The following is a 27,581-nucleotide window of genomic DNA, read 5'->3' on the forward strand; positions in this document are numbered from 1 at the left end:
TGAATTTATAAAAATGGCCCTGTTCAAAAGTTCACATTCACTTGATTCTTAATACTGTGTTGTTACCTGAATGATCCACAGCTGTGTTTTTTTGTTTAGTGATAGTTGTTCATGAGTCCCTTATTTGTCCTGAACAGTTAAACTGCCTGCTGTTCTTAAGAAAAATCTTTCAGGTCCCACAAATTCTTTAGTTTTTCACAATTTTTGTGTATTTGAACCCTTTCCAGCAATGACTGTATAATTTTGAGATCCATCTTTTCACACTAAGGACAACTGAGGGACTCATATGCAACTGTTACAGAAGGTTCAAATGCTCACTGATGCTTCAGAAGGAAACAAGATGCATTAAGAGCTGGGGGTGAAAACTTTTTGAATTTGAAGATCTTTTGGGAAACATGTATCTTCTGTAGCTTCTGAAGGTCAGTAGTAAATGAAAAAAATATGATATTTAGGCAAAATATGAAAACTGTACACATCTTGATTCTGTTCAGAAGTTTTCACCCCCCGGCTCTTCATGCATTGTGTTTTCTTCTTGACCATCAGTGAGTGTTTGAACCTTCAAGACAGTTGCGGTAATAAGTCCTTCAGTGTGAAAAGATGGATCTCAAAATCATACAGTCATTATTGGAAAGGTTTCAAATATACAAAAATGCTGAAAAACCAAAGAATTTGTGGGACCTGAAGGATTTTTCTGAAGAACAGCAGGCAGTTTAACTGTTCAGGACAAACAAGGAACTCATGAAAAACTATCACTAAACAAATAAATAAAGAAAATAAAAAATAAACAGCTATGGATCATTCAGGTAACAACACAGTATAAAGAATCAAGTGTACGTAAACTTTTGAACAGGATCATTTTTATAATTTTAACTATTATTTTCTCTTGTGGACCATACGTAAACATCTTTTTATGTGAATTACTTTTTCAGGTCAGTACTAAATAAAAAATAAAATGCATTTCATATGATTCCACTTATTTTGGTAAAATAATTAACATTGTGCAGATTCTGCAAGGTTTATGTAAACGTTTGACCTCAACTGTATATATATTCATGCACTGTATATATATATTAAATGCAGTTCACATAATGCCTGTTTTGGTAGGAACATTGTCACAATTTGAATGTGAAATACTGTTCTAATTTTAAATAACTGCTTTCTATTTTAATCTATTTTTAAAATATAATTGATTAATTTATTGTATTTCCTGTGAAAACTTTTTTTTTTTCAAAGGTATTTATTTCTATTAGAAATCTGTACATAATAAATAACAAATGTCTTTTCTGTCTTTACTATCAATGTACTGTGTTGTTGCTGAAAAAAAGTATTCATTTCTGCAATAAAAAAAAAAAAAAAAAAAAAAAAAACTTACTGACTCTAAACATTTGAATGGTAATATGTGTGTATGTGTGTGTCTATATCTCCCAAAAATATGTAAACATAAAACAAATCTCTAATTCAAACAAAAGTAAATGTAACAGATAAACGACATAAGCTTAAAGGGATAGTTTACCCAAAAATGAAAATTATGTCATTAATTACTCACCCTTATGTCATTCCAAACCTGTAAGATTTTCATCATCCATGCATGTTTCAAAGACTGACATGGGAAGAGAAGAAATTGTTGATTAAAGTTGTTATTTTTGTTTTCTTTGAGCACAAAAAGTATTCTTGTAGCTTCATAAAATTACAGTTGAGCCACTGATGTCACATGGACTATTTTAATGATGTCCTTACTATCTTTCTGGGCCTCGAACGTGCCAGTCGCGATACTGTCTATGCAGGGTCAAAAGGCTGTTGGATTTCATTAAAAATACCTTAATTTGTGTTCTGAAGATTAGCAAAGGTCTTACAGATTTGGGACAACATGAGGGTGAGTAATTAATGACAGAATTTTCATTTTGGGCGAACTATTTCTTTAAGTTAATTTATGTAATGTATAAAACTTTATAGAGTGATAAAGAGTGTTGGAGGGGTGCTCTGAGGTGAACATAAAGTTTCAGCCTTCTGCTCTGTTTTATAAAGGTCATAACAACTGTGCTGCAAGCTTTTAACATGCTATTTTGGGTATTATACCAGCGGTCAGTGTGGTTTAGGAATATCCCAGGTATATGAATGTGCCATGACACGAACATGTTGATATTCCAGTTTTACAGCTTACTCTGAAGTCAGGTATAAAGGTCAAAGCAACTGAGTGCATTAAAGTATGTATTAAAAATGGATTCTCAGGTACTTTACAGGGTGTCAGTGATGTATAGAAATGCCTCAAGATTACAAAACTTCAAAAAATGTAAGAGAACCGTTTTAACATGAACATATTTAAAATGCAACCCTTAAAGATGATTTAAAGTCTAATAAAGCCTTTGTGTTCATATATGAGTGGTGAAACTGTGCTACCTTGGAAACCTATTGTTTTCTTAATAAAATCATTATTTATTTATAGTCAGATAAATAGTCAGAGAAAACCCTTTCAAAGAGGAAACATGAAAATATATCAACAGGTCTCTGAAGGTTAATTTATGCAAACAACAACAACAAAAGAACATGTGGACCACTCTTCGGTTCAATATGTTTACCTCATAGTGTGGATTTCAAACGCAAGTCTCTTGAGTCAAGTAGAAAGGAGACTGGAGATGCAATTTTTTCTACACTTTTTGAGCTCAGAGCTTGTGTTTGTTGTTGCTAGGGATTTGAAATGACACACACACACACACACACACACACACACACACACAGAAAGGTTTCAAAGTCTTCTGACTTTTATAGGAAGGTAAAGCACCATTTGCAATTTCTATCTTTCCAACCTAATTGAAAAATCGCTCCATTCGGATAAGTGTGTAATTCACAAATCCTTTTCATTAACACAGTTCTGAACCCATGAATCCCATCCTCCTCAGTAAGGCTTCCTAAAGCCATCAAAGACTATCAAGCTGCTCCTGAGGTGATTTTGTTTTATCCCGCTCCAGTGCTGCCTACAACCTTCCAAAGAATCTGTCCAGCATTCAGCGGGAAGCTTTCTGCTCTCTATTGCCCCCTCAGACGCTTCATTAGTCCATTCACATTCCTTGTACAAACAGACACAATTTGCCAATTTGTGATTGACAGCATATCAGAATGTTTCTCTGAGTAGTATCGCTTCATTCGACTTCCTGTGGCAGAGAGGTCAAAATGTGAGTATGTTTAGAATGATAACTATTCCTGATAGGAACGCTGGCGTTTGGTCAGTCAGAATCATCACATGTGTCCAAAATGTGAGGCCACTGATGGGAAGCAACCGAGACGCCACCTAATCCACACGCTAATGACGTATTTATTCACAGGACTGTGATGTGACGGGTGCTCATCACACCATCTCCAGAGACCCGTAGCCTAGGTAACAGGAGGTGTTTTTTCCCCTCCCCCCCATCTGCCTTTTCTCATATATTTTCCTCATTTATTCTGTCCTGTATGTTTTTGATTTGAGTCCCCATTGTTCAAGTGACAGTTCGCCGTCAGCCCCTCTCACATTTCTTCATTCAAAATAAGCAAGCTAGTGCCCTGAGCAATGACAGCTCAGATCTCCAAGAGAGTTTTTCCACTGTTGTGGCTTCTGTGTGACAGATCAAGCTCGGCAGTGTGAAGTCAGCACGGAGAAAAGCCTGGCTTACCATCCATTCAAACTGAAAGAGCCAGACAAATTCATGCTACCACAGAGAGAACATATTCCGCTGCCATACGGCGACACGTTGTTTCGTAAGCACGGGCAAGAATAAAAGCAATTATGTAAAACTAAAAAGCTGTTTCATTTAGATCTATCTATCTATAGTACCCACCACTAATATTGGCACCCTTGGTAAATATGAGCAATATAAGGCTGGCTGTAAAAATAAACCTGCATTGTTTATGTTTTTGATCTTTCATTCAAACAATTCACAAAATTCTAATCTTAAATCATTAAAGTAAAACAATTAAGTGGGGAGAAAATCTCATTATGAAATTAGTTTTTTTCCAGTGCTTGTTAGCCATAATTATTGGCACCCCGTGAAGTTCTTATGAGTACAATATCTCTGAAGTATATTCCCAGTCATATTTATATTTTGTTTTTTAGCACACCAGGTTGACTACGAGCATTACATTTTCCAGCCATGACTTTCTGTTCCACAAGATTATAAATATGAGAAACACAAAGGCCAAATTCCCTTAATCATCAATTATCACCAGGAGTAAAACCAAAGAATATAGTTCTGATGTGCAGAACAAGATTGTTGAGCTTCACAAAACAGAAAGTGGCTGTAAGAAAATAGCTAAAGCATTGAAAATCCCCATTTTCACCATCAGGCCAATAATCTGCCTGGAAAATTATGTGTGACTATATTGTCCTATAATGCATGGTGAGGAGCAGAGTTTGAGAGGCCAAAGGATCACGGCTAAAGAATTACAGAGATTAGTTGAGTCTTGGGGTCAGAAAGCCTAAAAAACATATACAGCTGAGGTCATAAGTTTACATACACCTTGCAGAATCTGCAAAATGTGAATTATTTTATCAAAATATGAGGGATCATACAAACTACATGTTATTTTTTAATTAGTACTGTCCTGAATAAGACATTTCACATATAAGACATTTACATGTAGTCCACAAGAAAAAACAATAGTGGAATTAAAATGTATGTTTAAATACACTTGATTTTTACTGTGTTGTTACCTGAATGATCCACAGCCACAGTTTTTCCAAAAATTACTGTTTGATTTTGAGATCTATCTTTTCACACTGAGGTCAGCTGAGGGACTCAGATGCAACTATTACAGAAGGTTCAAACACTCACTGATGATCCAGAAGGAAACACAATGCATTTAGAGCCAGGGGTGTAAACTTTTGAACAGAATGAAGATGTGTACATTTTTTAGTAGTTACATTTACTACTGTCTTTCAGAAGCTACAGAAGATACGTACATGTTTCCCAAAAGACAAATAAGTTAAATATACCCTAATCTTCAAATTCAAAAAGTTTTCACCCCCCCGGCTCTTAATGCATCTTGTTTCCTTCTGAAGCATCAGTGAGCGTTTGAACCTTCTGTAATAGTTGCATATGAGTCCCTCAGTTGTCCTCAGTGTGAAAAGATGGATCTCAAAATCATACAGTCATTTTTGGAAAGGGTTCAAATACACAAAAATTCTGAAAAACCAAAGAATTTGTGGAACCTGAAGGATTTTTCTGGAGAAGCAGAAGCTGTTCAGGACAAATAAGTGATTCGTAAACAACTATTATTTTCTCTTGTGGACTATATGTAAACATCTTGTATGTGAAATATCTTATTTAGGTCAGTGCTAAATAAAAAAATAACATGCATTTTGTATGATCCCTCTTATTTTGGTAAAATAATTCACATTTTGCAGATTCTGCAAGGTGTATGTAAACTTTTGACCTCAACTGTAAATCAAACACCATATGTTGTTCAGGAAGGTTTAAAGAAAAATCCACCTCGCTCATCCAAAAAACTCTCCAGCATATTTAGTTGGCTTCTATTGTCAGATGAAACTTAAAAAGAGCTTTTTAGCAGCAAACACTAAAGGTGGGTTTAAATATGGGTTTCAATATGGGATAAAAAGTACCCCATGCCCAAGGTTAAACCTACTGCTGGATCTTTAATGTTGTGGGTCTAGTTTTCTGCCGGATATCCTGTACATCCTTTTCAGATACATGGCATGGATTCTATCAAATACCGACAGATACAAAGTCTAAACCTGACTGTTAGAAATCTTATAATGGGCTGTGTTTGGATTTTCCATCAGGACAATGATCCAAAACAAACATCAAAATCAACACAAAAATGTGTCACTGAGCACAAAATAAATCCGCTGCAGTTTGGTATACTTGTGAAGTCTGAGTATTTGAAGAATGTTTTTTGCATGAGAATAATATTGTCTATTTATCTAACTGCACTATTAGAGGAGGTAAGCTGTCTTGCTGTCTGTACAAATACTAGTAGGGTCCAAGAATGTTGATCACTGGAATAAGCAGTGACTGGTCATGGCCTTTCTGAGGGTAAAATCCAATCAATTTTAATTAGCCTGGTCTCTGTGTGGCAAACAGTAATACGGTTTTAAACAGTTGCCATGAATATAGGGGCCTAATAAAGCTTTTCTTTCCATCTCTACAAAAGTAGGCTATACACAATCTCTCCAACTTGCACTAATAAAGAACAGGAGCCATTTCATTTATTGTGTCTGGCCCAGCAAATCAATACTGACATTCTGCAAGATTATCCCATTTTATAATAATTCAAAGTGTCATTATCTGCTCACATGCTTTAATGATCCAAATGGAGAAATGAAGGTCAGAATACACTGAAAATCTTGGTATTTGTTTAGAAAGACTAAAATCAAGAAGATGATATTGAATTTGTTCTCTGTTCTCATTTTGATTCCCCTGTTTTTTTTTCTTTATGTAGGCTTGTGAGTATTTATATTGAGATGTGTGAATTCCAGGATATTTCTGTTATTGCCTGGAGGTAGCAGTATACCCAGCTTTCAGGGCTCATATAGAAACATGAACATCTAAAGCTAATTGAGCTGTTTGTTTGTTTTCTCATCATCCTTCCTCTCACTGCCATATTTATTTCCCATGCAAGGAATTTACAGGGTGTAGCGCAGTATAGACATTATATGATTTATTCACCCTGTGTTATTCTATACCCAGGGGAAATGTTGAAATAAGATATAGAGTCTCCAGCAGCACTTAAAGGAAAAAACAACTTGCTATCTCTGAAATGAAAAAAGCAAGACTTCTTCTTTTCAAAAGAATTTATTGGCTTTAATTGGCATCTGGGATCAAGGCCTACACATTCGAACTGGTTTAACTTTGTTTAACGTTTTTATTTTTTAAAAACGTTGGATTATTTATGATTTGTTTGCAGCTGAACCAGTTGATTGCAATAGCTTGTTGCTGTTGCTAAGCTAATTATGCAATACTCTAAAAAGACACATTTTAATGGAAAAAAAATGGTTTAATTTATTAATTATTTTAATTAATTATTATTATTATTATTATTTTAATCAATAAATTGACTGTATAGAAGCCAGCTGTAGAAGCCAGAAAAACCAGCTTAATCGCAACTTTTTCTAAATCAGATTTTTTAATAGATGGGGGGGAAAAAGTCATAACTGCAAAATATAAACTCAGAATTCTGACATTTTTCCCTTGCAATCCAGATTTTTTTCTCATAATTCTGATTTCACATATCGTATGGAAGCCCAGAATTTCTCAGAAATGTGAGATATAAACTTACAATTGCAAGTTATAAAGTCAGAATTGTGAAATATAAACTCTTCCTCAATTCTCATGAATAATGTTAGAATTGTGATATAAATTGGCAATTTTGAGAAATAACTTAAGAATTGTGTGATATAAACTTGCAGTTCAGTGAAGTCAGAATTGTGTGATATAAACTCACAATTCTGAGCAATAAAGTCAGAATCGTGTGATATAAACTCGCAATTCTAAGAAATGAAGTCAGAATTGTGTGATATAAACTTGAAATTCTGAGAAGTTAAGTCAGAATTGTCATATAAACACACAATTGTAAGAAATTAAGTCAGATTTGTGTGATATAAACATTTAATTCACTCACAATTCTGAGAAATAAAGTCACAATTCTGGGAAAAAGTCAGAATTGTGAGATAAAAAGTCGCAATAACCTTTTTTACTTTTTATTCAGTGCCTTCTATAGTTTTGTCCCCACCATAGGATTAAAAATAAAAAAGGTAATTGTGACTTTTTATTTTACAGTTCCTACTCTTTCTCAAAATTACGAGTTTATATCTCACAATTTTGCATGTTGCAATTCAGATATGTTTCCCTCTCAAGTCAGAATTGTGAGGAAAAAAGTCTCAATTGTGAGATAAAAAGCCACAATTAAATTTTCTTTCTTTCCCCATCCTGTGGTGGAAATATTCTGGGATTGCCTTCTTGAGATGCTTCCAAACATCTCTACATCACTGAGAATCAATATTCATATATCTTCATATATCAATATTCGACATCATTGAGATGTGGTATTTTACAAGACCAAGCCAAGACCAGCATATTCTCAGATTACTTTGAATATGACAGGTGATATGACGGGACATTTTGCAATAGTTGCTGAGGAATTCTGTGAAATTTGCTTTATGACTTCAAATCTTTGATTTGTATGTCCTTCAGATCTCCAAGATGACATGACATCCTCAGAGAGAAATGTCTTTGACTGCTTCTGCAGTTTGATTCGTCTTGCTCTGTGATGTTTGAACCTGTTAATCTGACAAATTGCAGGATGGATGTGAAGTTTTAGAGTTGGCTTCTTCACACCTAATGCTTCAAACCCAGACCAATGACTCAGCTTCACAGGTTTGAACAGGAGAGACAAAAATCATCTCAGTGCCTGGACACATTTCATTTGTACCGTTTTGATGGTGAAGTGTACATGTGAATAAATGGCACAGGTGCTCGCCGGTTTACAGACTAGACTGTCCAAAACGTTCATCTGTTCTAACAGACAGCTTGGCAAAATGATAAATTCCTGATGATAAATCTGCAGGTTTCATGTTGCTGGTGAGCCAAAACAAATGATATTCAGAAGGACAGTGTCTCGATTTACTCTGAAACATTTTCATCTCAATGTAAAACGACCTTTCTATATATCAACCCTCGCCTGACATAAATAATGACTAAATTTACTGGTAGGATTTGAAACTATTTATTTCTGTTAACTTCTATACTTTACAAAGTGCCCTGAGCACTGGCTGAAAGTAAACATTATTCTTATTATTATTAGTCATGTGATTACAAACACAGCAGTGCCCATCAATAAGCCAGCTTTTTGTAAATATAAGCTATTATATGTTACAACTCCATTTTTTTCTAGTTTTTTCAAAAGTGTGTTCAATTCATTATGTGGAAAACGTTTTAATTAGCATTTAAAATCTGAAAAAAATTACTGAGTGCACCTTTAAAGACTGTCTGTGACACCAGACGTCGAGTGGTGAACCGTACACATGTACAAGCGCTCTCTCAGGAGAGAGAGAGGGAGAGAGAGACAGACACTATGCAGACAGGACATCTGGTAGCCTTTGCGCTCCAAGTCTCTTCAATGATCAAAATAACTCTTAAGGAAAGATGAGAGCGCGTCACATCAAAGTGCTATGAAACCTACATGGGAAAGCGAATATGCAAGATGATAAACGATCAAAGATCTCGCACATGCACTTTCTGGAGACAACAAATATGTTCGGCTTTGGGAAACTCTGCAGATTAGCTCCATCTTGAATGCGAAATGAAAGGATCACTGAGCCTCGCTGCGCGCACAAATGGATATTATTTTCCCGCGTTCTATTTCTATCGTTGCGCATTTTCGCGCGTTTTCCTCTGTGGAGGCGGTTGGAGTGTAACGGGTTTTCTTCGCGCTGGGCACCTGTTGTACGTTAGTTAGACGGAATCAGTCACGAGTCAGTGCAACATCCAAAACCAACAGGTGAGGTGAGATTCCGTTATTTCATAAAAGAACAGTTCGCCGAAAAACGCAAATTCTGTTTTTTGCTCACCCACAGGTTGTTCTAAATCTGTGTGACTTTCTTCCGTTAAACACAAATGGAGGTGTTCGGCAAAATGACAGCCTCGGTCACTATATAGCCTACTTTATTGCCTATATTATCTTTTTGAAAGCGAATGGATAGCTGAGGCTTTTACTACAGCTACTTTCGCGTAAAACAGAAAAAAGTAAGTCATACACGTTCAAAACAACACGAGGGTGAGTACATGACAACAGAATTTGCATTTTGGGTGTACGATTCCTTTAAAGTGACAACCAGTTCCATTTTACAAACGCACTTTTTCACACACTTCATAAATTGCTGTGGTATTTGAAAATCAATAACATGTTGAACCTCAAGACTGCTTTAAACTACAACAGTGCCTGTTTTCCCACCAATGCACGTTGCCTATCTTTATAGCGGTTTTGGGCACTATACGCGCGTCAGTCATGTTTAGGCATTGGGTGCGCATGGATATGTTTTTGACTTCTTGCTAACTCGAAATGCGACAAAAATGGCCAGAAATGCTGCTGAGGTAGGCAGCTCACTATATTTTGAGACACAGCCTGCGGCAGTCATGAGTGGAGACTGAAGAGCGCACTGCGCACTGATCTGTCTGTTCATCAACCACTTCTGCGCACATTATAAATGCCCTCGTAAATTATAGGAAAGCCACTTCACTGAGTAAAAGGTTCATAAATATTCCAAATAATGCCAGAATTCAAATCTACGAAGTGCTGAGGTGTCTAAAAACGCTTTTGAAATTGAAATACACACTTGGTTATAGTATACAACGCATTTCTTTCTCTTGGAGCCTGTCATCAAGTTCCCCCAAGGTAGTCTTAAGAGAGTGTGAACTGAATCAATTCATTAAACTCAGATCTGATGTTTTTGCTTAATAAAATAAAATAAATTAGCTTATCATTTTTTAAATATCGTAAAATTATAGCAAATTAAGGGAATTATGAGTGGCCTCCGGGTCAGTTATTGAATACACAATGGATTCTCCCCATACAAAAATAAATAAATAAAAAGTAGTGGATGTAAAACAGAATATAAACAGTTGTGTGAAGAAAAGATCCAATTTCACTAGAGGCAACACTAATCATACTAATATGGTGACTTACAAAATGCAACATAGACAACATAAGACAAAAGTACTCAAATCTACATCCATTTTTAGTAAAAAACAAAAAAGCTGAATACAGCTTTCCACTGATGTTTGTTAGGATGGGTCTGGAATCTGGGGGTGCAAAAAAATCAAAATATTGAGAAAATCACATTTAAAGTTGTCCAAATGAAGTTCTTACCAGTGCATATTATTAATAAAAAATTAAGTTTTCATATATCTATGGTAGGAAATGTACACAATATCTTCATGGAAGATGATCTTTATTTAACATCCTAATGATTTTTGGCATAAAAGAAAAATCAATCATTTTGACTCATACAATGTATTGCTGGTTATTGCTACAAATATACCCGTGCTACTTATGCCTGGTTTTGTGGTCAAGGGTCACATATGCTCAAAATCTTTGACTAATTAAGTGCAAGGGTTCATGAGTGAATTTTATCAAGGTAAAATGATAAATAAAAAAAAAACATAGTCAAATAGCATTAAGGTTAAGCTTTACAAATTGTTTGATTTGACAAACAAATGAGTGTTTTCAACCATAGAAGCCAATATGGAAGTTCCTCATAAGTGTACAATGTTGTATGAGAACACTGAGAAGTTTGTGAAGGACCATAATGTTTTATCACTAGACTATATTTGTCATTGTCAGTCACAAGTGTTCGTTTTAACTTGATCTAGCCTATATTTGGGCAAGTAAAACACCTTGCGGTTTTAGAATAGTAACTGTTAAGTCTGTTAAAGAGCAAAATGTTTTAACAGCCTGTTCCTGTAACACACACACCAGAAAGCACTGTCCATAAAACATTAGCATCATCTACAGGCTGACTCAATTGTGGATGGTTATTGATTTTTCAGTCCCCTGATGCCATGAACCTATTATGACAAATACCCAGCTCATATCTACAGAACACGCATGCAGATGTAAACGAATGCAAATAATTGACCCATGTCATCTATGACATATTTCTGTAGGCCAACCTTTCAACTAAAACCCAATAGGATTTTTGCACTGGCTTTTGGATTATCGCAAAAAATAAGGTTTGTGACCAGCACAAATTTTGAATTTTAAAGCCTAAATGCAACTGCCAGAATCCCCTACATTTATTGATAATGTTAATGATGATGTTTGAAGGTGCCAAGTTGCTTTGCCCTTTGACAGATAACAAAAACCCAGTCCATGATATACATTTATGACTTAATCTATATAAAGTGCTCTCTTAACTCCATTAGGATCTTGTCACATTAGAAGCATCTGAGGTTTTCATTGTGGCCTTCAACAAAATGCCCAAATCTAATAACCTCCTCATAACCTCAAAGTCAACCAAAAATGAGGGCTAAGTGTCATGCTAATGGGATGTTGGGTGTGGAGATGATGGTTTGCAATGCTTAGGGCCATTTCCTCTGTAATGCATTATTCCTACCCTCATTTACCAGCATTCATTGTCTGTACTTGGTCTCTCTTTCCATCTCTCTTCATGTCCAGTTGTGTCGCATGAAGGCATAGCAGCAATGTCACAGCTCTACTTTCGCAGAACAGACAACTTCTCGTACAGGGACCGGATCCCTCTGCGAATAGTTCGAGCAGAGTCTGAGCTGTCGCCGCTGGAAAAGGCCTACCTGTGTGCTGTGGAGAAAGGCGACTACGCCAGCGTCAAACAAGCGCTGATAGAAGCCGAGATCTATTTCAAAATCAACATCAACTGCATCGACCCTTTGGGGCGGACTGCTCTGTTGATTGGCATTGAGAATGAGAACCTTGAAATCATCGAGTTGCTGCTCAGCTTTAACGTGTACGTGGGGGATGCGCTTTTACATGCCATACGGAAGGAAGTGGTGGGGGCTGTGGAGCTGCTTTTGAATCATAAAAAGCCCAGCGGGGGCATGCAGGTAAGATGGCAATCACTGACAAATTTACTTAGGAGTTTTCTGTATAACCGAAACAATATGATGTCTCACCTACTGTAGCATCTCTTGGGTGCTGTTTTCAATGAAGGAATTCCCAGTTGCCTTAGTAATCCCTTCTTTTGTGCAGCGACTGTAAATGTACAGATTATGTCCAAACTGTTTCAGACCGTTTCAAATAGTTTTCCCGACTGTCGCAGTGATACCTGGAACTGAACTAATCCTCTCTCAATAGGACATTTTCCCCTGTGGACGTGGCTGTTTAATTAAAAGTTTCGAAAGTAGTGCTCTTCTCAGTAGCGCTTTCTTGCTTTTTCATGAAGATTGCTTCTATTATCCTTTTTGCTGTCTTGCCGCTGAAGATTAAGTAATTTTCCACTTTGTTCGAAGGGCTGTGACCTCTGCTACAGATAAAGTGCTAATGACTTCAGTGGCACACAGTGTAACAAATTGATCATCATGCCACCATGTCTCATAGAAAAATAAGATGAATTTGTCATATTAACTGGTTGAGAAAGTGAAATGCATGTTTAAGTTTTTATGTGGGATAGCACAGAATAATTGAATCATGCATAGAGAAGCTTAAAGGCTTTGTTTAGACAGGCAGAAAAAATCTAATTTCTTGTTGTATACCACAAAAAATCCCACTCAAATGATTTTTTTCTGAACAGCAGAACAAAACACATGAAATTTTAACTAACCTGATCCAGGTCACATTTGAATGTGGTTTGCAACTAGATTATAGCTGAATTTTTGAAAATGGGTTTCAGTCTGAACCGCTTGGAGTTCAATTTATTTTTATCATTTATGGCACACTGTATATTTAATATAATACACAGCGCACAATAGTATCCATATTCATTCATTTTTCTCAGTTTTACCTTACTATTAATGGTATTAATTTCTTGAGTTATCATAGACGTATAACTTTTGACATTTGGGGTCAGCATTTTTTTTTTCTTTTTGGAAGAAATTTATATTTTAGCAAGATGACTATGGGTAGCTTTACTAGCAGCTTGCGCCAGCGCAAACAGCCTTTTGGTGTTAAAATTGCATTAAAATTTATGCAAAATTTATGAGAGAAGGGTATTCAAATGAATCACGAAACGTGTTTTACTAACAATTGTGGTCGTCAAATTACTGGCATCTGTGCCGTTATTTAACGGCCAAAAAAAGCATGTCTTAAACTATTTTGCACTTGAAATAGGTGGGAGGAAGCATCGCAGAGAACAGAGCACATGGTAGAAAGGAGAGGATTTTTTCCACATGTATTAATTTATTTGTAATGCCAGAAGAACATATTATATGAACATATCGTTTTCCAAGCCAAGTTATTTTTAATTTGCTTCAGGACATAAAAGATGACTTGGAACCCTCAACTAGGAGTCACGCAACACCAGGTCTAACAAACCTTCATTATTTGGCCTCCGGTTCTTTTCAACATACTGTGGCTTCTTTATTCTTTATTTGTGACTACACTATCTGCGCTGCACTTGGTATATTGCGTTGTAAATGAGATGTTGCGTCTGTGTTTTTAATTTGCGCATTGTTAGTAAATCACCCGCAGAAATTTTCCGTCCTGTCGGTGCTGTTTTGGAATTGCACTCTCGCACCAATTTGCCCTGTTTAGTAAAACTGGCTCTTTATCTACTCCTTGTACAAAAACTCCTTGAAAAAAAAAATCTGCCTGGAGGTGTAACCAAGATGGCCACAGATTGAATTGACTTGCCTTGCATGGACTTTAATTTATCGTAGAGACAGACACCACAAAGCATCCTGGGGTTAAGTGCAGAGGTCACAGTAATAACTCATGGCTTCCTTAACAACAAATCAATATCTTACTTAGTATTCTCTTCTCGTTTTCCAGTGCAAACATCATTAAAATAAGACACTACTGGGAGAAGTATTGTTTTCTGAGAAAGCAACCGTTAATGAGGTTTTTGGTTAAAATATTTTCCAACAGGATATGAAAAATAAACTTGTTACAAACCTGTAAGACCTTCGTTCATCTTTGGTACACAAATCAAGATATTTTTGATAAAATCTGAGAACTTTCTTACCCTCCATAGACAGAAAGGTAACTGACACATTCAAGACCTAGAAAGGAAGTAAAGACATCGATAAAACAGTCCATGCGATATCAGTGGTTCAGCCTTAATTTTACAAAGAATGGCACAAAGTAGAAGTAATTGTTGAACTGATTTCTTTGCACTCAGAAAGTATTCTCATAGCTTAATAACATTAGGTTTCAACCACTGATGTAGGGCCCTGTGAAATCCGTTTAATTTTTTTTCTCAGATTCTGCTTTATTTTTTTCCAAATTCCATTCCATTTTTTCCGTATAATTTTTTCTGTATTCTGTTTTTTCCATTTTCATTTGTCTGGACTCTTTTTTTAAATAGTTAAATTACATTTTATTAATCAAAAGGCAAGTTTAATTAATTTAAATTATGCAACTTATACAATTTAACATCAATTTATTACAAGTTAACAAAAATTACATGTTTAGTGCCCTATGAAATGTTTTAATTCTTCTCACCTTCTGTTTTATTCTTACCCATTTTTTAAGCATGTCTAGTTATTTGAATGCATAAAAACAACTTAATTTCCTAAAGTGTATTTTTACAATATTTTTACCATATTTAAATTTGTCTGGTTATGAAATAAAGGCATAAAATGTTATTTATCTTTTAATCAAATGGCAAATAAAGTTACTATTAAAATTAAAACATGAAAGAAATATTGTGTAATTATTATTTTGTTTTAACAGTCTTAACAGTTTTAATAATAGTAGATGTAGTAGTATTACGTACATTCTACTAAACAATAGTAATATAAGTCTTCAAGTTAAACCGAACTTTTATTTTGACGGGTTGCCGTGAATACCTTTACATATCTGTGTGTATATGATATGACAATAGTTTCTCTCAAAAGAAAGGGTAAAATGCTCGTGAAGAAACGTCAGAGCAGTTCTGGAGATGTTGTTCATGTATTTATGTCCTCATTTGGTAAAACGGCAGACAATGAAATCACTGCGAGTGTCAGGCGGCCTTCAGTCTGTGTGTAGTAAACAAACCCGTGCATCTGGGTTTTGTTTGAGCATGAACCATTAAATTGTCTTTCTGCTTAATATTTAGACATACTAGTCCATATCACAATTTGTTTTAGGTGTAATGACCTACTTTTGACTAATTCATCCAAACTTATACAGTAAATTCCATTTTTATGACTGGATTCCATGATTCCGTCTGCGTTTTCCACATCACAGAAATCATAGGGTCCTACTGATGTCACATGGATTATTTTATCAATATCCTTTCTACCTTTCTGGGCCTTGAACGTGTCAGTTGTGTTGGTGTCTATGCAGTAAGAAAGCTCTCGGATTTCATCTAAAATATCTTAATTTGTGTTCTGAGGATGAGCGAAGTACTTACGGGTTTGGAACGACATGAGGGTGAGTAATTAATGACAGAATTTTCATTTTTGGGTGAACTATCCCTTTAAGGACCAGAAAACATGACAAAAATACAGAATAAGTATTTGATTTTTTGTTCGCAGTGAACTTTATCAACCCTGATTTCTCTCTTTTCTAGGTGCCTCCTATCCTGTTGGATAAGCAGTTCTCTGATTTTACCCCTGACATAACACCCATCATCTTGGCCGCTCACACCAACAACTATGAGATCATCAAGATGCTGGTTCAGAAGGGTGTGTCCATGCCCCAGCCCCACCAGGTGCGCTGCAACTGCATGGAATGCGTGTCCAGCTCAGATGTGGACAGCCTACGACATTCCCGATCCCGTCTCAACATCTACCGCGCCCTGGCCAGTCCCTCGCTCATTGCACTCTCCAGCGAAGACCCCTTCCTGACAGCCTTCCAGCTTAGCTGGGAGCTCCAAGAGCTCAGCAAGGTGGAGAACGAATTCAAGTCCGAGTATGAAGAACTTTCCCAGCAGTGCAAGCAGTTCGCCAAAGATCTGCTCGACCAAACACGAAGCTCAAGAGAGCTCGAATTGATTCTGAACTACAAGGACGATGTTAATCTTCTGGAGGATGAAGGAAATAATGATCTCGCCAGGTTGAAACTGGCCATCAAGTACCACCAGAAAGAGGTGAGTTTTGTGCCTTTCAGACATTAGCAGACAACAAGAACTTTGAAAGCAATCCACAACTACTTCAAGATCATTAGCAGTAAAACAAAAGAATCACTCCAGATAGGAAATGCATATTAGCATCACGCATATTAGCAAAGATTCATTATTACAAACACAGGTGTTAATACTTGTTTTTTTCGGTAGTCAGGGACTGTGCTTGGACGGCTGCCCTGCTGATTTAGCAATTTGGTGTATTTTAGATATTGTGGATAATATACTTCAGGTGGTGTTGTTTTTCTATTTAGCACATTTTGGTTTTTTCAAACTGAGTAGAATATTTTCACCCCAAGAAGGTAGGTTTTGTTTTTATTCCCTCTAGAGCAAATTCACAATCACGTTCCTGGAGGAGCATTTGAGCACTTGGAGTCTCTAGTATTGAGCTGATGAATTCAAGCAGTCAAAATGTGGAGTGTCGGAGGCATCCAGGAACGTAATTGGGAACCACTACACTAAAGGGATGCTGCAGAGTGGCTGCAACATTATGTGGATCTATGTTGCCCCCTTCTGTGCACAAGAAACATTACAAGCTCTATCTGTTTAAAGGGTAGGTGAAGGAAATTTCTTCCTGTGCAGGAGAAGCTTCTATGTGATATACGTCAGCTTGCAGGGTTTTACTTTGCCATGGGTGTGTACGGTATTGTATATGTGTGCTTGCTTTAACATGACTAAAAATGCAAAAGAAGTGATGCATACAAGCTGTGGAAGATGTTATTCACCTGTGTCATCTGTATGTAATTTAACAAAAGCACAGTAGGATTATTCCATAGCTGTGTCATTGAAATTCCTCTGGACGATCTAGCACATCACAATTAGATGACTGAAAATTTGGCTAAATGGCTGAAGCGTTGTATTTAATTATTTGTCTTTTATGAATTAGAGAAGCAAAAAAGAAAAATTAAACCTGAAAGGAAATTCAATTGATGGTCAAGATATTAACAATGCCTGCTTTTGATTCTATATACTGTATGTACCAGTCAAAAGATTTTTAATGTTTTTTTTTTTTTAAAGAAGTAATTATGCTAAAAAATCAGCTTTGAAATCACAGGAATAAATTATTTAAATTAATTAAAATATATTCAAATAGAAAAGAGTTATTTTAAATAGTAAAAATATTTCAAAATTGTACCATTTTTGCCGTACTTTGGATTAAATAAATTCAGGCTTGGTAAGCAGAAGAGACTTCTTTAAAAACCATAAAAGAATCTTCCTGTTTAAAAACTTTTGACTGGTAGTGTATAAAAAAGCAAATAATTATGAACTTAATATTAGTATAATAACATTATATTTGATATATCTTATACACTTTCTGAAAAAAAAAAAAAAAACAAAAGCTGTCACTGGGGCGGTACCTTTTCAAAACCTTTAAGGTACATATTAGTACGTAAAGTGTACATATTACCTAAAAAATACTAAATCGGGGGCAGATTTAGATTTTTTTTCCTGAGGGTGCACAAATAAAGATATAAATTTTATAAATTTTATTTAAATTTTGCTTACATTTTAAATCATTAAATAAATAAAATCTTTATATTTGTTAGATTTTAATTACAAAATATATGTAGCATTAAAGTTTTATGTTTTATATATATATATATATATATATATATATATATTTTTTTTTTTTTTTTCATAAATCATTTACCATTTTTTTTGACCACATATTCTGCTGATTTTGCTACTGAAATCACAAAATGACACTCACATGTATCCATGTTAAATACACGAGTCAGTGTTTGGCTTTCTGAGTTCCATGTGCAGCCCAGAAAGGTGCAGAAAAACTCTCATTCAACATCCATATAGGGATTTAAACCAGATATGATGAGAACCAGATATAGCAGCCTGAGAGAAAAGAACAGTGTGTTACTGTAAGCCTTTCTGTGCCTTTTTTGTTTGCTCTTTTTCAAATGGCACTTGTTTCTCATTAGGACATGGCTCTGTTATTTGTGTTCTCCTGCAGAGAGCGTTTCTTATGCAACTGCAGAATATGATGACAGTCCCTATGCATGAAAGTAGGCAAAAAAAATGATTCTGCTTTGCTGCACATTCCAGTGAGAAAATGCAAGCAGATAATTAAATTAAAGTTCAGCAAAGTTCCAGATGTATACTTTTACATGTACTGTATGTCTTGATTTATTAACTCCAGTTAGAGACTCTTTTATCATTCACTGTCAATTTAATCTCTTTTTATTATTCTGTGGTTAGTTTGTAGCACAGCCAAACTGCCAGCAGCTGCTCGCATCTCGCTGGTACGATGAGTTCTCAGGCTGGAGACGCCGCCACTGGGCCAGCAAGTTCATCACCTGTATGTTCATCGGATTCCTCTTCCCTTTCTTTTCGCTGCTCTACCTGATTGCTCCCAAGAGCCACTACGGCCTCTTCATCCGGAAACCCTTCATCAAGTTCATATGCCACACTGCTTCTTATTTGACCTTCCTCTTTCTCCTGCTGTTGGCCTCCCAACACGTGGATCGTCCGGACAATGAAGAGCAGGGTCAAAAGCAGAGTCCAGAGTTTACCAAACATGGTCAAGTTCTCCCCAAGCAGAGTCCAGAGCCCACCACTGTCGAATGGATGATCCTACCCTGGGTTTTAGGTAATATGTGTTTCGGGCTGAAAAATCTGATCTTGATTTGGATCAATTGTAGAATAAGTTACTTAAATTTTTCTTTACAGGATTTGTATGGGCTGAGATCAAACAAATGTGGGACGGTGGCTTTCAAGATTACATTCACGACTGGTGGAACCTCATGGACTTTGTCATGAATTCGCTGTATCTGGCCACCATCTCATTGAAGTTTGTCACTTACTTTAAGGTAACAAATCAAAAATTAAGCAAACATTTTCTCTTTTTCTCTTTTTATATGGGTCATTCTATAATTAGAATTTGACTATGTGAAGAAAAAAGTTTTCCTGTTTCCCAAAAATGGCCTTACATAGCTGCTTTGAAACAATCTGTATTGTATAAAATGCTATATAAATAAAGATGATCTGTAGGAATATGTGCATAAAATATCATCTATGCTTGCTACTGTCTACCATGTTACCTTTACTGGGTAACACAGTTGACAGGTAATTTAATTGACATTTTTAGTGTTTTGGGCCTATACTCAACATAGAAGCCTAGAACTACTAAGCATATGGTATGTTTAGAAATATATTTTCATGAACAAAATGTTTTAGTTACATTTTCTTGTTAAAATTTGCAGCAGTAATACTTGTGTAACACTGTTGACAGTCAATTAGTCCACTCTTGACATAGGTTTGCTAGTTTAACCAATACTTCAGCTGGAGCTCCAGCTCCCCCTCGCTGGAGGTAATGGGTGGAGATAGACACCTAATCACACCCTAACCCTACCCCTTACCCTATCCTAAACCTAACTCCACCCATTAGTTCACACAGAGGGGGAGCTGGACATCCAGAGAGGGGGAGCTGGAGGCCATTCAGCTCTGCAGTGAGCAGTACTTGCAAATTTCTAGATAACCTAATCTAAGTTAAGGCAAAACTATGAAATTCATTTATATTTGAGGTCATTTTAATACTTAAATGCATTAAATTTTACAAAATCGGACAGCAGAATACCAGGGTTGTATGTGATATGACCATCATTTTTGAACAAAAGATCGGAAAAATATAATTGTGTACCAGAAAATTAAGCATCGGGGCTTTATTTTGATGAAAATATATTAAAAAATATACTTCACAGATGTGAGATGTACCCACAATTATAGAATGGCCCATATAAAACAAACCGAATTTGGCTTGATTTTACCTTTTTTATAAACGTAGATTTTATGCTTTACAAACGTAAACATTTTCCTGTAATTTTATGTTTATTTTACTGTTTATCAAAAGAAAACTTAACATTCACTGAAAAATAATCATATACAATGCTGTTCAAAAGTATGGGGTTGGTAAGATGTTTTGAAAGAAAGCTCTCATCCTCATCAAGAGTATTTCATTGAAAATACAGTAAAAGCATAATTATTGTCAGATATTATTAGTCAAAGCAGCAAAGGCATGAAGGCCCTATTGTATCTGTTAGTTTTCTTCTTCTTCTGCATTTTGAACTCATCCTAGAATGTTTGTCTGATTTTTACCAAAATTGGCTCAGATTGTCTTCAGACCACACTGGCAAAAAGTTTTTAAAAGCTTTTTATAAACCCACCAAACTTTTTAATAGACCAAATGGTTCTTGATTAATGCAACAATCAAACTGTTGGCATTAGATGTGAATATTGTAATACTGTAACATAATATCCGCCACTGAATTAAAAATAAAAAAGATTATTGCGACTTTTTTTCTCGGAATTGTGAGATATAACAATGCTATCTCACAATGAATTAGTACATATTTTACAAGGTGGCTAATTCATACAACCTCAATTGTACGATTTTGTACGATTTGTCTAGACCCTAGTGAGGGGTAGGTTTAGGGGCAGGGTTAGGGGTAGGTCATTCATACGTATTCATGTTCTTCAATTGGGGAACTCATAAAATACGTATGTATGATTTAGCAAAATTTAAACTAATTTGTATAAGTGATTATGTACAAATTGCCACGAGACTCACAGCTGCAAGATATAATGTCAGAATAGTGTGATATAAACTCGCAATTGGGAGTTATAAAGTCAGAATTGCGACATAAAAGATATAAACTCACAATTCTGACTTTTTTCTCAGAATTGCATGATATAAATTCACAATTGCATGAAATTGCATGCGATATAAAACAAACTCACAGATATAAACTCAAAATTCTGATTTTTTTCTCCCAGAATTGCATGATATAAATTCACAATTTCATGCAATATAAAACAAACTCACAGATATAAACTCAAAATTCCCAGAATTGCATGATATAAACTCACAATTTCATTCAATATAAAACAAACTCACAGATATAAACCCACAATTCAGACTTTTTTTCTCAGAATTGCGTGATATAAACTCAAAATTGCATGAAATAAAGTCAGAATTGCAAGATAAAAACTCGCAATTCAGACTTTTTTTTTTACAATTCTGACTTTTTGTCTCAGAATTATAAGATATAAACTCACAATTGCTAGTTATAACGTACAATTTTGAGGGGAAAAAGACTGATATGTTCTCAAAATTGCATGATATAAACTATAAAGTCAGAATTATATTTATTATATTTCGCCATTCTGACGTAAAATGTTATTTTGTAAATTGTTGGAGTTTATATAACACAGTTTTCACTTTATAACTCGCAATTACGAGTTCATATCTCACAATTCTGAGAATAAAATCAGAATTGTGAGTCTGTATCATGTAATTCTGAGAAAAAAAATGTGATTGTGAGATAAAAATTCGCAATTACCTTTTTTTATTTTTTAATCAGTGGCGGAAAGGGTTTCCATAGTTTTGACCACAAAGAATTCAAGTATAACTCCTAAACAAACAATAAAAATAATATATGTTTTTAAAAATTTAGCAAGTAGAAATCTCACCCACTGATCAGTTGAAAAAGCTGCTAACCAATGGTTGGTCACCCCACACAGTATGAAATCTCATTGGTTCAAAATTACACATAAATAGTTTTTTGATTGGCTGTGTATTTTGTTGTGCCTGTTTAGAACAAGATGTTAGTCTAGTCTTAATTAGAAAGAGGTTGACCAGACTTTCGAAACGATGACATTCTGTAATTCTAAACACTTATCTTTCTGCAGTGCTCTGACAACTACGGGTCTCGGAATTCATGGGTGATGTTGCATCCCGCCTTGGTGGGCGAGGCCTTGTTCGCCATTGCTAACATATTTAGCTCCCTACGACTGATTTCACTCTTCACAGCCAACTCCCACCTGGGCCCTCTTCAGATCTCTCTCGGCCGAATGCTGCTGGACATCCTCAAATTCCTCTTCATTTACTGCCTGGTGCTACTCGCATTTGCAAATGGACTCAATCAACTGTATTTCTATTATGAAACCGATGGCAGACTGATTGGCAACAAGACATGCAAGGGCATCCGATGCTCAGACCAGAACAATGCATTCACCACGTAAGCAATCTCAGATTGATAGATTTAATCTTAATTTAGCTTGTATTGCATTAAAATAGTGATTTTATGTTTTTCAATTGTTTTTTTCCAGCATGTTCGAGACATTACAGTCATTGTTCTGGTCAATTTTTGGTCTCGTTGCCCTGCATGTGACCAATGTTGAAGCCGAACACGAGTTCACCGAATTCGTTGGAGCCACAATGTTTGGGACCTACAATATAATCTCCCTGGTGGTGCTTCTTAATATGCTCATTGCTATGATGAATAATTCCTACCAACATATTGCTGTAAGTGGTATAAATGATTAGTTATTTTTCCTTAATATCACTTTTTGCCTCATTAGTTCTTTTTATGGCTCTTTGATGTGACAAATACATTTTTAAAGTACGAATATTCTTTTAGTTCTACTGTTTAATTAGCATATTCAGCTCTTCTCTTTGGTTGTTCCACAGGACCATGCTGACATTGAGTGGAAGTTTGCCAGAACTAAACTTTGGATGAGCTACTTTGAGGAGGGCGGCACGCTGCCTCCTCCCTTCAACATCATTCCAAGTCCAAAATCAGCGTGGTACCTCATCAGATGGATCAAGGCGCACTGCTTCAATATTAAACACAGAAAAAGAACAGAGACGTTTGGATCACTTGGGGTAAAAAGCCATTTGCTCTTCTCTTCTATTTATAATAAATAGTAAAATTTGGGTTAGTTCACTTAAAAAAACGAAACAATAAGTGATTTTTCTGCTTCAAAATCTGATTTTTATTTGAATTTTCATGCTGCTTTTCTGGACAGATGGTGATTTATACTTAATATCTAAAAAGAAATGAAAATGAAAAAACATATTATTGCTTTGTATGAATAATCTTCAAAATGTTCAAACGAGGCTATTCCGTGAACAAAATGACTGGAGTTGCTGAGGTTTTCACTACCTTGTAATTTAGCAAAATAGGTGTCCTGAAAAATCAATACAATTGAGCTACTCTCTTTTTTTCTCAGATGCGAGCTGCTGAAAACGTCCGCACAAACCGGCAGTACCAGGTAATGGTGTCTCTTTCAAAGCAACTGATCATTAAATCTGTCTACAAAGTGCATTTTGCATCAGATCAACAGATGAAAGGTTACAGCACGCCATAATCTCTTATTTCATACAGTGTAAATCAACTCAAGTCCTTCTGAATTGAGACATTAATCTTCCCTTTCAAATACATTTTGACTCTTTTACAAAGACTCTGCAGGCTGCTTGTTTGGGCTAATCATTTCGCATAATCAAATTAATTTAATTTTTTTAGGAGGTACTCAGAAACCTGGTTAAACGGTATGTGGCAGCAATGATTAGAGATGCCAAGAAAGAAGAGGGATTAACTGAGGAGAACTTTAAGGTAAAGTGTACTTTTTTTTTTTGATAGTAAGGGACAATTTACAGTCAACCAACCATTATCACAATATAGCCATTGTTAAAAGAGAAGTCCACTTCCAAAACAAAGATTCATCCTTGTCATCCAAGATGTTCATGTCTTTCTTTCTTCAGTCGTAAAGAAATGATGTGTTTTTTGAGGAAAACATTTCATTATATGGATTTTTCTCCATATAATGGACTGATATTAGGGGTGTGACGAAACACTTATCCCACGAGACGAGAGACGAGACACAAGACTGGGTTCACGAGAACGAGACGAGATTTTTAAACTTTTCTTAAGAAATTCTTGATGAAATATATAGGGAAAATAGTCTTTTATTCAACTGAAAAAGACAAAATGCACTTCATGAACTAACTTTTAAAACTTTATGAAATTAAACTTTCATTTTAATCAATTATATGCAGTAATAAACAACATTTAAACAAGAGCTTCGCAATTCTGGATAAATTGAGAATCCCAGTTATTTTTAATAAATTGGAGACCATTCATTCAATTGATTCATTGACTCACTTGATTCACTTAAAATGCACATTCATTCATAAACGTTTTAAACTATTTTCGTCAACGAAATGGAGCAAAATCCGGCAATGCTGTTTTAGTCAGACAATGTAAGTCACTTAACATTACCTTCTTGTTTATTAAACTGTTGTATTAAATCAGTATCACATTTACAAACCCCCGCAATAATCATTAAAAGCTGTCACTCGTCTTAGTTCATCGTCACATCTCACAAAGTTTCATTATAATCAACAAAGCTCCCTACACTGCACAATGAATCTCTCTGTACACTTTGTGAGATATTTCTGTGATACATAACTCAATGTTGCAAAAACACGTAGAAACCTTTGAAGCTCCCCTCAGCGCAAACATAAATATGCTGATCGGGTCAGTTGCACTGGTGCTCCTAAATAATTTTTCGTAGTCGGATGCAGTAGTTTTCAGTTGCAAATGCGACTCAAATGGTCGCGCTGTAGAGCCCTGACTAATATATATATATGAATGACCTTGTTTGTATTGTTTGACATCAGCTATACATTATAGTTTACTGAGCAATGTGTGAATATTATTAACAGGAACTTAAACAGGACATCTCAAGCTTCCGTTATGAAGTGATGGGAATGATGAAGGGCACTAAGATTGGTGTGTCGAACTCAAAAGGAAGCACAGGAGCTTCAAACCTGTATCCTGATAACTCTATGAAGTGCAATTCTACTTCAGCTGGAAGTCAACTAAAAGGCAAAATGAGACTGCAGAGTGTCGCCACTTCTGTGATCCAGGAGGGTGGACCCAAAGCCAACGCCTGGAAGCCTGGCGGCTTAAGCAGCCTAGCGGATGGCTTCATCTCAAAAAAACACTGTTAGCAATCAAATAAACCGCACAGGGCCAAACAACCCAGGAGAGATTTACTCTGTGTCAGAAGAAGCTGGAGAATCCGAGAGCGAAGAACAGGCTGATGGCGAACAGCGAGGAGACGAGGACCAAAATAAAAACAGGGAAGGACAGACTGAATGAGACTTCGGAAGAGGATGAAGAAATGATATATATGCGTTATATGTGCGATGAAGAAATGAATGAGGAGAAGGACTACGAAGGAAGCAGATTATAACGGCATTTACATTTTGAAAAAGTGATGCTGGATAACAAAGAGAAAGATGCCGTTCTCCTGAACTCTCGCTCTATCCCAGAAGCAGCTGTGGTGATGTTCTGCGTCTGTATGATCCGAACATCAAGTGTTGTTCTGGAGTCTCAGGGATGATTGCCACTTTTAGGAGAACATGGGGTCCAACGTTGTCATTCACAGTGATTTACACAATCGAGTGTGTAAATGCTCCTGTAGTTTATCGCTGCTCTGCTCTCCTTTCTGCTGAATCATATATGAAGGAGCAATAGCCAACCCCTTGCTAGACCTTTCATTCTGCCTTACTCTGTTAGATTTAGCATTTTATGCTATCTGTGGCTCCAACGTAAGAGATGTCATTACCATCATGCAACTTAATATCTTTGATAAAGGTTTCTATGCAAATATTTACAACTTTTTAAACTTTTTAGTCATGTTTTGCATTAAGCATGAGGCAGTTGTATAAGAGAAGGAACCGGTTGAAGAGTGTCTTTTTATAAACATGGATTGAAGTCCAAAGTAAACACTACATATCATAAAATCAATATGGTACAATGTACTGTGTAATCATGTCTGTTTCATTTTCCTCTCATTTGTATTCATAATAAAGATCATGGTATTATACAGTTTGCACAGCATCAGTACATAGTCCTTTATGCTTCTCAATGTCTTATTCCATCTATCCTCAGTGTTTCCATAACAGTTTAATGCCTCGTATTACAGATCATGAATTAATGCACAAATATAAATAAATATATGCTGTACTATGACTATTGTGAGTGACTCATTATATATTTCCATAACCTGAGGGAAAACTGAAAATCTCACATTCAAACAGCACAGTGAGAGAAAGCTTAAAGTGATAAAAGTTATATTAGATTTAATGTAAATTCTGTTGTGATTAATTTTATATTAACCCATTTAATCAGCAGCAGGTAATCTACTGTGCTGATGTAAATATAGGATCTTTAATAGGCTCAGACTCCTGCAGTTCTGCACAGTTTGATGGGGTGGGAATGTTAAACTGTGGGGGGATTTCACCATCTAATTTGATTCACATTCTCCTCCCTTCACCCGGATACAGAGGCCTATCTATAATTTATTTGAATTAGCACCCTAGAGAGTCCAGCGTGCAGCCCAAGGGCACTTGAATGAAGTTTAAAAGAGCAGTGAGTCATTTGCACTGCAGGAAGGGGCAATGCGCTGACACGCTATGCTTTGTGCATGCTAAAATCCAGAACTACTGAGCTGACCTCAGAGGGATTTTCGACAGTTACTTCACTGAAACGGGATAGCAAAATACTGAAACTTCTTGTTTGCACATTCCAGGTATACAGGCTGTCAGTCAGTGCATTAATGGTGAGGATTTTGAGACAGCTTCTGCAGGTTTCTTCTGCAGTAGGTGGTGATAAGTGACTTTGGAAGTCACTGAATCATTCACTCAAATTATTATTTTTTAACTATTTAAAGGAGAAGTTCACTTCCACAACAAAAATTTACAGATAATTTGCTCAGCTCCTTGACATCCAAGATGTTTGTGTCTTTCTTTGTTCAGTCGATAAGAAATTATGTTTCTTGATGAGAAAATTCTAAGAATTGTCTCCATATAGACATTTTTCCTGAACGCGGAAGTCACGCCTGACTGTTAACCGGAAGGATGTTTTGCATTTCCGGTCTCCAGTGTTTCTAGTCATATTAGCATATATTCCGAGCTGATAATCTAATGTTAAACTTATTAAAATGTTTTTAAAAAGCATATGACTCCACAAGCGCCATCACTTTGCAATGT

At 35.9% G+C, this 27,581-nt stretch overlaps 1 protein-coding gene across 1 annotated transcript; it reads left to right on the forward strand.

Annotated features, from left to right (window-relative positions):
- Window positions 1-9,059: 9,059 nt before the first annotated feature.
- On the forward strand, window positions 9,060-26,421 carry trpc4a (transient receptor potential cation channel, subfamily C, member 4a). Its single transcript, XM_051120196.1, is given in 13 exon segments — window positions 9,060-9,494; window positions 12,166-12,569; window positions 16,178-16,696; window positions 18,941-19,331; window positions 19,412-19,551; window positions 22,430-22,758; window positions 22,850-23,045; window positions 23,211-23,405; window positions 23,753-23,794; window positions 24,046-24,135; window positions 25,248-25,526; window positions 25,528-25,661; window positions 25,663-26,421. Coding segments are annotated over 12 exon segments (2,811 nt in total). The 5' UTR covers window positions 9,060-9,494; window positions 12,166-12,191; the 3' UTR covers window positions 25,781-26,421.
- Window positions 26,422-27,581: the final 1,160 nt, after the last annotated feature.

The sequence above is a fragment of the Labeo rohita genome, chromosome 10 (assembly GCF_022985175.1).
Source record: "Labeo rohita strain BAU-BD-2019 chromosome 10, IGBB_LRoh.1.0, whole genome shotgun sequence".
NCBI lineage: Eukaryota > Metazoa > Chordata > Actinopteri > Cypriniformes > Cyprinidae > Labeo > Labeo rohita.